We start from the raw sequence: 14,776 nt of genomic DNA on the forward strand, positions 1-14,776 counted from the left end.
TTAATTTTTATTGCCACCATATCATTAGCTTTTTTTCCCTAAAGGGTGGCACAGTGGTTCGCACTGCTGCCTCACAATGTCAGGAATTAGGGTTCAATTCTAGCCTTGAGTGACTGTATGTTAAGTTTATACATTCTCCCTATACTTGCATGGGTTTCCTCTGGGCACTTCAGTTTCCTCCCACAGTCCGAAGACATGTAGATTAGGTGGATGCCCCTTAGTAAGATGAGTAGGTTAGGTGAATTGGCCATGGTAAATGCGTGGGGTTACAGGGACAGGGTAGGGGAGTTCCTCAGTGGGATGCTCTTTTGACGATTTGATGGGCCAAATAGTTTCTTTCTTCACTGTAGCGATTCTATGGTTCTAATTCCTTATGAACCTTTGTACCAAGTTCCTGAAGATTGCTTCATTTTTCCAGATGAGACTCACAAATACCATATCATCAGGATACTTCAGCACTGCTTTGTCATCTGTCTCTGGTCAACAGCATAGAGGATAAAAAGTAAAGATGAGACATCCAACCTTGTGCCTGTTCACATGGGCTGTCTTTGGCTAAATCCCAGAGACTGACACCCAATGAATCATTATTCCAAAGTGGGAGAGGAGGGTTTACATGAAGGTCATTCAATTTCTCAAAAAGCATGATAGTTGCAGGATATCAAAAACTGAAATCAATGAAGCTAGCAAAAATATTTTACCTAATCTATCAGTGTGATATTGGATCAGCTGGACCCAGGTCAGACCAGTATCACCCACTGATTTTATGAAGTTGATAGACAAGGTGTAGCTGATTGCTAAGTGAAACACAAGATTCTGAAAGGCACTTAGAATCAAAATGGTAAAATTGTGTCAAAGTGCTGGGCAGACTTGAAAGTGGGAGTGTTTCAGATCTGACTTTTAGACCTGTTCTGAGATGCCCCCATATGCACTCTGCCTGCAAAAATATCAGTGATTCCAAATCGCGCTGCAGAAGCCTGTGGGTGAGGTTTAACACACCAAAAGCTTGCAGCTCCGATCAGCGCCTCCAACTGCACACGCGCAGAAAAAAAAGATAGGATGTGACTCCCAGCCACATCGCTTCTGGGCCAGCTGCCTTCCTCTGGCTCTCACAGAGAAATTACCCCCCCCACCCCACAACATTACTGACCCCATTATGTCCCCACCCTCTCCGCCACCCAGACTGATCACAGGCCCCTCCCATCCCATCACCCCACCAATCTCAGGCAGAGTGGCATTGGACCCTCCATTCCTCTCCCCCATTGATCTCAGGCAGAGTGGCAGCAGGCACCCCTGTCCTCCCCACCCACTCTGATCTCAAGCAGTGTGCTGTCAGACTCACCTTCCACCACCACTGACCCCCACCCCCCATCAATCGTGAGCAGAGCGCTGTCGGACACTCGGCATTTACCTCCTCACTAACTGGAGCAGCTGAATCGGACTTTTGTGAACCATGTCTGATTTGTGCCGATTCTGGATGGGTGAACAGTGGTAAAGTGGGGGGGGAGGAAAGTGCCAGTAAGGTTGGATGTGCAGCCCAAATGCACGTAAATACATTTAAATGGCCATTGCGCCCATTTTGGGCACAGTCCCAATTGCGGCCATTTTCAGGCCATCGTAAAGGATCACACTACTCGCTTCATGCACGAATTTACTAAATTTTTGTGCCCAAAAACGGGTGCAACATGACTGTAAAATCAGGCCCAAACACATGTAAGATAGATGTAAGAGCAGCTGGTCAGTAATTAGCAGGTTCCTGAACTGAACACTTCATAGCAACCACAACAATGATGGCTGATTTCCAAACAGTGACAAACTGTAGGTCATATGTTGAGTGGGACTCTAATGTAACTGAGAGGCTCAGAGCCAGAGTGGAGTGAGATTGTAATATCTGAGGAAAGTGTGCAGTGGGAATGTAGAAGAATTCCTGAGGATTGAGGAATTGGACTTTGGGAGCTATTGAAAGGGATGTGAAGTGGCACCGTAGGCAAACCTGAGTAGAGTGTGGATTTGCATAGTGGGAGTTACTCGATTGGAATTAAGGGTGATGTGGAGGAGGACAGAGGTGTGGGCATCGGGAGCAGGAGAATTTTTGGGAACGGCAGAGCAGGATGGATAACAAAGTGTTTGGAGTTGGACAGTGGCAGTATTGAGAAGAATATGAGTGGAACAGAAGGAGTGCATAAAGAATGAGTGGAGTGGAATTGGAGAAGGAACATGTTTCATGCTACGACCCCAACGGCGGAGACCAATGAAAGAACAGAACTTTCAACACAACCTGACGCTTTTAAAAACAATCAAAACCAAACTCAGTCTAAATTAACAGGAAAATTGCTATCCATGGAGACTGTGAAATTAATTACAGTGTAAATTATACTTTAAAGACCGATTTAACAAAGGGCAGTCCCAAGGATTTATGAAGTCATCTTTCAGCATCAATAATATTAATCTCAGTCACAGAACCTCATAAAGCTTTGCTCTCTGCAAGCAGAGTGTTAGTTTTTCAAGGTGACAGAACTAAGGCAACTGGTCAGAATACTGATCAATCATGATCCAATTGAAAAGGGAAACAGCCTCCAAGGGATGAACGGCCTATTCTAATGCTCATTTTCAATTTAACAAAATCATACAGATTCAGATCAAAGTTTGATATCAGGAAAACACAGGGTGATGGAATTCCTGCCTCTTCCAACTTGCTGACACAGTCATTCCTGATCTTTTCCAGTTCTTCCTCTTCATTCATTTTCCTCCGATGCGTTTTCATCAATTTGAGATCATTATCGATTTTAGATCGAACAAAATAGAATTTCTTCCCCAGTCGTTTAATCTCTTTGGCAAGTTTTTCATCATTTTCTCTGAATCGACAGTGTGAAATAATGATGAAGAAATTGTACCGTTCAAATTTCATTTCTCTGAGATATTTATCCGCTGGGAATTTTGTCGTTCCAATTCCCGGCAGGTCCCAGAAACGAACATTCAGCAGGTTGGAATGTTTGTATCCGATTGGCTCCATTGTAGTTTCTGTAGTTCCAGTTTCAGCTGCTCCCTCATCACCATTCTGAAGTCCCCTCAGTGCATTGATAAAGGTGGATTTCCCTGCACCTGATTCTCCTGTCACTGCGATGTTAAGCTCTGTATTATCCAGATCATCTAACTTCTTCTGTATCAGTGGATTAATCACCCGACCCTTTCCATCATTAGATTTGAGCTCTTCCAGACCAGAATAAGAAGACGGAACCAGCTGCTGACTGAAAGAAACCATTTTATAATATGTTTTGCAATGGATTAAAAGAAAGAATTACAATTATATAGCACATTGGACAAGGTTTTACGGAGAGTGATTGACTTAAGTCATTCATTAAACTTATACGTTGCTCAATGACTTTCTATGGATTTTTTGCATTGGAACATGAGGTGTTTAGAAATCCAAAACAGCATTGAATCCTCTGTTGGGGGTCTGGGATCTGTATAACAGGGCCAGCAAATGCAGCTAAACTTTCACCATGCAGGGAGTGACTTGAGGGCTGGAGGGGGCTTACTTATCAAAATGGGTTCCCTACCCAATTCGAGATAGGGGCAGTGGGATTGTACGTGGGCCATGTGAAGTGTGAGACTGATTTAGATATTCTTATAGCAACCGTCATCAAGGCTGCCGGTTGTCCAGAGGGAGAGATCTGTGGTTTGTGTCAAAACCTCAGACAGCAACAGAGGGAAGTGAGATGAGTCAGGGGAGACACTGGTCTGGTACCTAGTATAGATTAGGCCCTCACTTCACTAATGCCAATCTGGCAGTTGCATGGGAAGGCGGAGGTTACCAGCTGAAATTAGAGGCCTGGATCCACATCAGTGCCATCATCAGTGGAAGAAGTGGATTAAATAGAATCTGGATCCAGTGCCATTAAAAGGGTTCAATGAACCAATAGATCTGGCAGAGGGGGTGTAATGTTCACTACACCAGATAGATGTCAAGCTTACAAGCTCCAGCAAACACAGGATGCATACTACTCTTGAACATACAAACATATGAAATACGAATAGAAGTAGGCCATTCAGCCCCTTTTAGGCTTCTCCGTTATTCAATAAAATCATGGTTGATCTGTCTGTGTTTCCGATTCTACATTCCATCTGTCCCCAATAATCTTTGTATCCTTTCCTAATAGCAAGCTAACTAAAATCAAAATACTGCAGTTGCTGGAAATCTGAAATAAAAACAGAAAATGCTGGATAAACTCAGGAGGTCTGGCAGCATCTGTGGAAAGAGAAACACTGTTAATGTTGAGTCCATTGACCCTTTTAAAAAACCTATTTAGCTCGGCCTTTAAAATATTCAGTGATCCTGCTTCCACTGCCTTCTGAGGCAGAGAGCTCCAAAGTCACATCTCTGACATGTAACGGTAACCTCTAATTTTAAGAGAGTGACCCCTAGTTCTGGACTCAGTCACACAGATGGCAGCGTGGTGGTACAGTGGTTAGCACTCCTGCCTCACAGCATCAGGAACCTGGTTCGATTCCCAGCTCGGGTCACTTTCTGTGCAGAGTCTGCATATTGTCCCGGTGTCTGCATGAGTTTCCTCTGGGTGCTCCAGTTAATTCCACAGTCCATAAAACAATGGTGACGTGCATTGGCCATGTCAAATACTCCATCAGTGCACCCAAACAGGCACGAGAGTGTGGCGACTAGGGGATTTTCACAATAACGTCATTGCAGTAGAAGCCTATTGTGACACTAATAAATTATCTTTAACAAGAAAGATATAGTTCAGTGTCCAACTTGTTCAGGATCTTCCATTCTTCAATTAAGCTATGCCTTCATTCATCTGAACCCCAGTAGAAACAAGCCCAGTTTGTTCAACTGTTCCTCATAAGATAACGCACTCGTTCCAGATATCAATCTAGGAAACCTTTATAAACCTCCTCCAACATATTTACATTGTGCCTTAAATAAGGAGAGCAACACTGCAGGTAGTATTTGAGATGTGAACTCACGAATGCCCTGTACACCTGAAGCATAGCATCCTTTCCTTTAGGTTCAATTTCTCTCATAATAAAAGGTGTGCAGATACCGGCGTTGGACTGGGGTGGGCACAATAGGAAGTCTCACAACACCAGGTTCAACTCCAACAGGTTTATTTGAAATCAAGAACTTTCAGAGTGCTGCTACTTCATCAAGTGAGTGGAGGCAGGTTCACAAACATGGCAATATAGAGGCAAAGACACAATTGCAAGATAATTACAGATTGGAATACGAGTTTTTATGGTAATCAAGTTTTTATATGTACAAACAGTGTGCATGGAGAGAGGGATAAGCACAGGTTAAAAAGGTGTGAATTGTCACAAGCCAGGACAGTTAGTAGGATCTTGCAAACCCAGGCAGTATGGTGGGGGTTACAAGTAGAGAGATATAAACCCAAGAGGCTGTCCTCATGCGTGCGGAGCTTGGCTATCAGTTTCTGCTCAGGGATTCTGCATTGTCACGTGTCTTGAAGGCCACCTTGGAGAATGCTTACCCAAACATCGGAAGCTGAATGCCCTTGACTGAAGTATTCCCTGACTGGAAGGGAACGCTCCTGCCTAGCAATTGCTGCATGGTGTCCGTTCATCCCTTGCCATAGTGTCTGCATGGTCTCACCGATGTATTACACCTCAGGACATCCTTTCCTGCAGTGTACGAGGTTGACAACATTGGCCGAGTCAAATGAGTATGCATCGTTTACCTGGTGGGTGACGTGGTCACATGTGATGGTGCTATCCATGTCAATGATCCAGCATGTCTTGCAGAGGTTGCTGTGGCAGGGTTGTGTGGTGTCGCTGTGCTCCTGTAGGCTGGGTAGTTTGCTGCATACAATGGTCTATTTGAGTTGGGTGGTTGTTTGAAGGCAAATAGTCAGGAGATGCACCAATGCCAGCCTCATCAGGGTGCCACAACAGCTCAGTGACCATCACTGCTAGCTGTGCAGATACATGGATTTGGGCCAGCGTCTGTGGGAGTTTGCGCAATCTCCCTGTGGTTGCGTGGGTTTCCTCCGGGTGCTCCGGTTTCTTCCCACACCCCAAAGATTGCTCTTAGGCTGATTGGTGTACCAAATGGACTATTCTCCCCTAAATCTGGTTACAATTGGGGTACCATTCGCATACACACGGGGCAAGTTAGGTGTAAGAAAATGATTTGTTAAGATGGCGGCGCGGGCACGTTGGGCCTGTTTCCCATGCTGGGGTTTTCTTTGTTCTTTGTTCATCAGCTGTGCTCACAAGATAGCCCCGAACATCACCCAAGCACAATGCAACGCCATCTGCACTGTCAAGACCAATCGCAACATGATCATCGTACCAGCAAAGGAGGAGCCATTGTCATACTGAACAGAACGGACTACTGCAAAAGGAGTGTACCAACAACTGAACAACCAGGAACAGCACAGACACAAATCTGACCAAAGAACACACCCGCCAACTCAACAGATTGACAAGACCTTTGATCCAAACTTTCAGAGCACCCTACTTGCTCTCATCCCACTTATTGCCCGCGTTGGAGATCCTCCACTGCCTCCTGAAGATACACAAGGCAACACACCCGACCATCCCATCGTATCAGGCAACGGCACCCGATCAGAGAACGTCTCTGGCTACGTCGAATATCCTGAAACCCATCGTACAAGAAACCCCAGATTCTGTTGCGACACTATGAATTTCTTACAGAAACTCAGCACCTATGGAGTAGTTGAACCAGCAACAATCCTCATCACAATGGATGTCTCAGCAATCTACACCAGCATCCCCCAAACAACAGCATTGCTGCAACACCCTCAGTACTCAACACCGACAACTGCCAGGAGCAATTTTACAACTCATCTGCTTCATCCTGGACCACAACGTCTTCACCTTCAACAACCAGTTCTTCATCCAGACCTACAGAATAGCTGTGGGACCAAATTCGCCCTTCAATATGCCAACATCTTAATACACAAGTTCGAGCAAGATCTCTTCACCACACAGGACCTTCAACTGATGCTATACACCAGATACATCAACGGCATTTTTTTCCATTGGACTCATGGCAAAGAATCATGAAATGGTTACGTGATGACATCAACAAGTTCCATCCTATCAGACTCACCATGAACTACTCTCCAGAATCAATTGGATTCTCAGACACATGCATTTCCATCAAGGGCATTCACCTCAGCATTTCACTCTACCACCAGCTTCCACCCCAAACATGTTAAAGAAGCCATCCCCTATGTACAAGCCCTCCATTTAAACAGGATCTGCTTAGATTAGGAGGAATGCAACAGACACCCTCGGAAGAACAGAATATGGCACTCATCGATTGCCAGGTCCGATGCGCCACAGCGATAAACCATACCGACCTTCTCAGAAGACAAACATAGAACATGACCAATGTTGATCGTCCAGTATTTCCCTGGAGTGGGGAGACTATGACATCTTCTTTCGAGCCTTCAACATGTCATCAATGACGACGAACATCTCGCCAAGGCCATCCCCATACCTCCACTGCGCAGCTTCAAATAACCGCCTAACCCCCAACAGACCATTGTGCACAGCAATCTACTCAACCTTCAGAAGAAGAGTGACCATGACACCACACAGCTCGACACAGCAACCTCTGCAAGACGTGCCGGATCATCGACATGGATACAACCATTACATGCTGTGTACACATTGACCACCATCCACGAGATACACAGTACATACTCACGTGTCTCAGCCAACAATGCCTATCTCATACGCTGCAGGAAAGGGTGTTCTGAGGCATGGTACATCAGCGAGACCATGTTAACGCTATAACAACGGGTAAACAGACACCACAATCACCAAGCAGGAGTGTTCCCTTCTGCAGTAAAGGGCATTCAGCCTCCGATCTTCATGTAAGCGTTCTCCAAGGTGGCTTCAAGACTCACAACACGCATTCCAATCAACCTCTTAGCTAGCCAATCTTCTAATGTGTTACTCTCTACACCATTAGCTTTTATTTTCCACAATAAACATTAATGTGCAATTTTATCAAACATCTTCTGGAAATCCATGTATGATATGTCAACAGTTCCTCTTCATCCACAGCATGTTTTACTTCTAAGTACCCAGTTATAACCCCTTTAATAATCATTGTAACACCTTTCCTGTGTAGATGCCAAACTAACCGACCACCAGTTTTCTGCCTTCCTCCCCTCTTGAATAGAAAGGTTACATTTGCTACTTTCCAGACAGATGGAACCTTTCCAGAATCTAGTGAATTGTGGAAAATTAACACCAGTGCATCTCATATCTCATTAGCCACCTCCCTTAAGACCCCAGGAGGAAGTCCTATGTAGGACGTGTATGGGGTAATACCTTTGGCGGGAGAACATGTCGCGTCCTTTCAGGGCAGTTTGTCCATCCTTTGTCCCCACCTGGCACTCAGTTCCCACCTCTGGCTCCCCGTAGCTGTTTACATGCGACAGCAGCCACACCCCGGGCAATGGCCTCGACAAGCCGGCTAAACCAGGTGAGGGTAGCCGAAGGGTCTCAACCCTCGGTGAGATAGAGGGATGTCTATTCCAGCATGTGAAGACAGACTCCGGCGGATTGAGCGGAAGAGACCAACAGAAGGTCCAACGGTCAAGAAGGCAGTGTCTGCGAGCGTCGTGGAACACGAAGAGCAGGACAAGACACAGAAGACGTCCTGGTCATCCACTGCACCTAGTCCCACCTCCATCCATTATGACTCTTGTCTTGCCACTGGATCTAGATGGGAATTGGGAAGAGAGAGTGAGGCTGACGCTGCACAACTCTCCCTCACTTTAATCCAAATCAAGCGCCAGTCTAGACACCATCATCATCATCTTCATTGTCCTGTTCAACCTTTGAAGTCCTGTGGCGATGGATGAGTGAGGAAGCAGGTGTGGATACACTGGGAGCTGTAGTCACGGACCTGCACGCAGGCAGCTCAGGTCTAATGGTCGTTTTCCGCTGACTGAAGCAGCAGTGAAACTCTGTGCCTACCTGGGCGGCTGAGTAGTCCTCTTCAGGAACGCACTGCTCACCTCTGTAGAATGAGGAAGGGGCTAGAAAAGCTGCCCTAAACATTGCCTGCTTCACTACACCCTGGCCAGTTTACCACGGCTGGTGGGGATCCCATCTTGCTGTCGAACAAACAAAATAAAACACAAGGTGACACCGCTCACCGTTGGCACTTGGAACGTGCGCACGCTTTTGGACAACCCTACAGCAGACAGACCAGAGAGAAGAACAGCCTTAGTTGCCAGAGAGCTTGCAAGATACAACATTGACATTGCAGCCCTGAGTGAAACTCATCTTGCCAACGTAGGTCAGTTGACTGAATCTGGGGGTGGATACACTTTTCTGGAGCAGTCGCGGCAGCGATGAGCGTCGTGATGCTGGAGTTGGATTCGCCGTCAGGAGTCACCTTGTTCAGAAACTTGCTAGTCTACCCAAGGGTGTGAATCACCGGATTATGACATTACAGCTTCCGCTACAGAACAGAAGTCAAGCCACCCTGATCAGCACCTTTGCCCCCACAGTGAACAACCTGGATGAGATGAAAGACAAGTTTTACAAAGAACTAGACGCCCTACTATCAGCAGTGAGCAGTACCGACAAGCTGATCTCGCTTGGCGATTTCAATGCAAGAGTAGGGTGTGACTCTGTAATCTGGCTGGGAGTCATTGGGAGGCATGGTGTGGGCAAGTGTAACAGTAATGGCCCACTCTTACTGAAGAGCTGTGCAGCACACAACCTCCTCATCACCAACACAACCTTCCATCTGCCTACCCGTAACAAGACCTCCTGGATGCACCCCCGCTCTAAGCACTGGCATCTTATCGACTATGTCATTGTCAGGAGAAAAGACAGGCAGGATGTTAGAGTGACCAGGGCCATGTGTGGTGCTGACTGCTGGACAGATCACAGGCTCATTGTCTCCAAAATGAGGCTCCGCATCAGACCCAAGAGGTGACCACAAGGAAGCAAGGTTAAGAAAAGAATCAATGCGGCCAAGCTAAAGAACCCCAGCATAGCTTCAGCACCGGCTGAAGACTTACAAATCAAGCTTGCTGACCTACACCTTGCAGGCAGCACTGAGAACGACTGGGAACGCTTCAGGGATGCTATCCATACATCTGCGCTGAAGATGCTCGGGCCCTCCACCCACAAGCAGCACCATTGGTTTGATGAGAATGATGAGGAGATACAAGCTCTACTTGTTGAAAAGCATTATCTTCATCAGGCCTGTCAGAACGACCCACCTTCAGCTGCCAAGAAAAATGCTTTTACCAGTGATCGCAGGACAGTCCAGAATAAACTGCGTAAAATGCAAGATGTCTGGCTGAGCACCCAAGGCAGATGAAATACAGATATACGCTGACAGAAACTGCTTGAAACAGTTCTATGAAGCCCTCAACACTCTCTATGGACCTCAGTCTGTCAGGAGTTCCCCCCTCTTGAGTACAGATGGTACAACTCTCATTAGAGAGAGGGCTCAGATCCTGCAGAGATGGGCTGAACACTGTGAAGCCGTCCTCAGCCAACCGTCATCTATTAACGATGAGGCAATAGACAGGATTCCCCAGGTTGATATCAACAGCGCCATGTATGACCCACCGGTAGTAGCCGAAGTCACGAAAGCTGTCAGCCAGCTATCCAGTATCAAAGCCCCAGGGGCAGATGCCACACCTGCAGGAATCTATAAAGCTGCTGGTCCTGCACTTATCAAGAAGCTCACTGAGTTGTTCCAGTCCTTTTGGAAGCAAGGATCCACTCCTCAGGAACTTAAAGATGCTTCCATCGTACACCTCTACAAGAGGAAGGGCAATCGGCAAGTGTGCGACAACCACCGAGGAATCTCGCTGCTCTCCATCAAAGGAAAAACCCTCGCAAGAGTCCTGCTAAATCGTCTGGTCACTCATCTGGAGCTGGGCCTGCTTCCAGAGTCACAGTGTGGCTTCCACAAAGGTCGTGGGACTACTGACATGAATTTTGCTGCACGCCAACTTCAGGAGAAGTGTCAGGAGCAGAATCGCGAGCTCGACAACCTTTGTTGACCTCGCAAAAGCCTGCGACACTGTAAGCCGACAAGGCCTGTGGAAGATCATGTCAAAGTTCGGCTGCCCTCCCAAATTCATTCAGATGGTACGCCAGTTCCATGATGGTATGACCAGAGTACTGGACAGTGGAGAATCCTCTGAGGCATTCCCAGTCACCAATGGCATCAAACTGGGCTGTGTGCTCGCACCCACACTGTTCAGCATGATGTTTACTGCCATGCTGAATGATGCCTTCCAGGACAGTGTTGCTGGTATCAGCCTCAAGTACAGAGTGGATGGGAAGCTTTTGAACCTGAGGAGACTTAAAGCTATTGCCAAAGTGAAAGGGACAGTTCTGAGAGATTTCCTCTTTGCCGATGACTGCGCCCTGTATGCTGGCTCACAGCCAGAGATGCAAGTCAATATGGACAAATTTTCCACGGCTTGTGACAACTTTGGACTCACCATCAACATTAAGACCACCAAAGTCATGCACCAGCGTGCTCCTCATGCACCGTACACAGAACCCACTATCACAATGGGCAGAAACTACAGGCAGTGGACGAGTTCACTTATCTTGGCAGCACCCTCTCCCAGGCAGTGACTATTGATACAGAAGTTAACTGCAGAATAGCAAAGGCAAGTTCTGCTTTTGGTAGGCTGCGCTCCACTGTATGGGAATGTCAAGCAATCAGCCCAGCAACAAAACTGAAGGTCTACAGCGCCACAGTACTCACTATCCTCCTGTATGCCTGTGAAACGTGGACTGTGTATCAAAGGCATGCAAGACAGCTCAACCATTTCCACATGACTTGTCCTCGCAGAATATTACGCATCAGATGGCAAGACAAAGAACCAGACACTGAAATTCTCTCTAGAGCAAGACTACCTTCAGTCCACACGCTGCTGATGAGAGCACAGACCCAGTGGGCAGGTCATGTCATCCATATGTCAGACAAGCGCATACCCAAGCAGTTCCTTTTTGGTGAACTCTCTGCTGGAAGACGCTCGCAGGGAGGGCAGAAGAAACATTTCAAAGACACACTCAAGGCCTCCCTGAAGTCGCTTGACATTGACACGACCATGACCACCTGGGAAATGCGGGCACAAAACTGCCCGACCTGGCGCTGCCTCATCCACAACGGCTGTCAAGCTCATGAAGCAAGATGTATTGCTGAAGCACAACTTAAGCGCGAGCTGCGCAAGTCCACAACCACCAGCACAACAACTACAGTGTCTACACAAATCTGTCCAAAATGTGCCAGGACATTGTGCCCGAATTGGCCTGATCTGTCATCTTCGGACACACCGCAACCAGCCTCAAAATGACTAATGGTGTCGAGGTCCTCTTCGATGATGATGGACGAACAACAGGAGGAAGTCCATCAGGATCGCAATATTTGACAGCCTGCATCTCCATCAGTTTGTGCAGTAATGCTTCCGTGGGCAATCTCCCTTCCACCTTATGATTTACAGCTATTACTGGAATGTCTCTTGTATTCTCCATAGTGGAGACAAAAGCAAAATATCTGTTCATTTCCTCCACCTCTTATCCACTTACTATTACTCTGTATTATCCAATATTAACTCCCTATTCTCACTCTCTCGAGGATCAACACTAACTTTACTTCTCTTTTCCTGTTTAAATACCTGCAGAAACTCTTGCTTTTCACTTTTACATTTCTAGCTAGCTTCTTTTCATTCTCCAATTCCTTTCTCTTGAGTAACCTTTTAGTCATTCTCTGCCATTCTTTATGTCCTGATCATTTTTCATTACAGTGTGGGAATATATTTATTCTGAATACCCTGGAATGTCCTTTAACTGTCTGCCACTCCTTCTCTATTGATTACCCCCAGCTTAGGATCGCAGTTAACTTCAGCTAGCTCAACTTTCATGCCCACACATTTGACCCTATTTAAGTTCAAAATACTAGTCTTAGACCCACTCTTCTCCCTTTCAAACTAGATGTAAAATTCAACCATATTGTAGTTGTTACTATCAGAGGTGCCTTTACTCTGAGACCATAAATAAAGTAGTTTGGTACGACTGGAAAAACCAGGCTCAAAACTTATGGTGAGATTGCGGAGGTATTACAGATCCACTTCTTTCCTGGGTCATCACCAGGAGGTTCAGAATCCATCAATGTAACTAGCAAGAAAGGGAATCAATCACATTATTTGTAGTTACTTTGAAGAAATTAGCTGAATTCTGTGAACTTGGAGATGTCTTGAATGATATTATTAGAGACAGACTATTGTGTGGATTAAGAAGCAAAGCATCTAGAAAAGGCTGTTAACAGAAAGCAACTTGGACTTAAAGAAGGCTATATGCTCTCTATGGAACCGCAGCTAATTAAGCTCAAACATTGAAGTCCATAAGGTACCAGCTGAAACGTGAACACAAACACAGGTTTGAAATTTCTATCGATTGCAAAAACTGGGCACACAGCAGAAAATTGCTGGAGTAAAGGTGCAAAGTGCTGGCATTGTGGCTAAAAGGGGAACATTGAACATACATGTTGGAGAAAGAAACAAGTTTCCAACAACAATACAATTATAAGAAACATGATCCAAATGAATCAAGTGGAAAACCAAATAGAGGGGAGAGTAACCATGTGATATGAAAAGGGAGTAAAAAGGGCCAGAGTCACACTCAGATGATGAGACATTGTTGAATGTATGATCAATTAACGGTGCATCCTGCCGTTAGTGGGCCATTACTTTATTGAATGATCAACTGGTAAAAGTGGAGATGGTCACCAGAGTCGCTGTTTTGTTGGTATTGAGAACCGTTTACCAAAAGAAACTGTTACGTGCTGCCTTGAAACCCTCAAAGATAATACTCAAAGCGTATACAGGGGCAGTGATCTGTTGTGGCGTTGCAAATGTTCAGCTGAATGGATAGTTCCTGCACATTATTAAGGGTAACTGGAAAGAATCAGGCTAAACTGGGCCAAGGTGAATCTCATGTCTGAGTCCAAAGCAAGCCTAACCAAAAACCTGAAGTAGCAGCCATGGCCAAGGCTCAGGTTAGCAGTGCTGGGACCAAAGCAACAAAGGCAGAGCATACAGTAACAAATATGGTTCAGGATGCAGACACAAAGGAATTAAGACTTATATGGGAGATGCATATGAATGCTTGAACAAAAAATGAAGGTCAAAAATATACTGAAAAATGTAGTGAGGATAACCGGAATGTGTTTACGTGCTCACTTTGTAAATTCATAACTTAAGAACATAAGAAATAGGAGCAGGAGTAGGCCATCTAGCCCCTCGAGCCTGCCCCACCATTCAATAAGATCATGGCTGATCTGTCGTGGCTCAGTTCCACATTCCCGCCCTCTCCCCATAACCCTTACATCCCCTCGCTTATCAAAAACCCTTAATCCCGCGTCTTAAAAATATTTAGCGAGGCAGCCTCCACCACTTCAACAGGCAGAGAATTCCGGAGATTCACCACCCTTTGAGTGAAGAAGTTCCTCCTCAACTCCGTTCTAAACCGCCCCCCCCTTTATCTTGAGGCAGTGCCCCCTAGTCCTACTGTCCTTTCTGAGCGGGAAGAGTCTCTCCACCTCTATCCTATCCATCCCATTCATCATCTTATATGTCTCAATGAGATCTCCCCTCATTCTTCTAAACTCTAACGAGTACAAGCCTACTTTATTCAGCCTCTCCTCATAGCTCAACCCCCTCAACTCTGGTATCAGTCTAGTAAACCTCCTCTGCACTCCCTCCAAGGCCAA

At 46.0% G+C, this 14,776-nt stretch overlaps 1 protein-coding gene across 1 annotated transcript; it reads right to left on the minus strand.

The window, feature by feature from the left end:
* Positions 1 to 2,514: 2,514 nt before the first annotated feature.
* On the minus strand, positions 2,515 to 3,259 carry LOC145342437 (T-cell-specific guanine nucleotide triphosphate-binding protein 2-like). The gene has a single exon (XM_080187999.1). The coding sequence runs from the start codon at positions 3,257 to 3,259 to the stop codon at positions 2,540 to 2,542; it is 720 nt and encodes a 239-aa protein (XP_080044125.1). The 3' UTR covers positions 2,515 to 2,539.
* Between the last annotated feature and the right edge of the window lie 11,517 nt (positions 3,260 to 14,776).

This window comes from Carcharhinus amblyrhynchos, chromosome 4 (assembly GCF_965287045.1).
Source record: "Carcharhinus amblyrhynchos chromosome 4, sCarAmb.v2.hapA, whole genome shotgun sequence".
Lineage (NCBI taxonomy): Eukaryota > Metazoa > Chordata > Chondrichthyes > Carcharhiniformes > Carcharhinidae > Carcharhinus > Carcharhinus amblyrhynchos.

What these genes read in the sequence shown, in the direction of transcription:
- LOC145342437 (XM_080187999.1), bottom strand. Translation starts at nt 3,259, where the DNA reads ATGGTTTCTTTCAGTCAGCAGCTGGTTCCGTCTTCTTATTCTGGTCTG.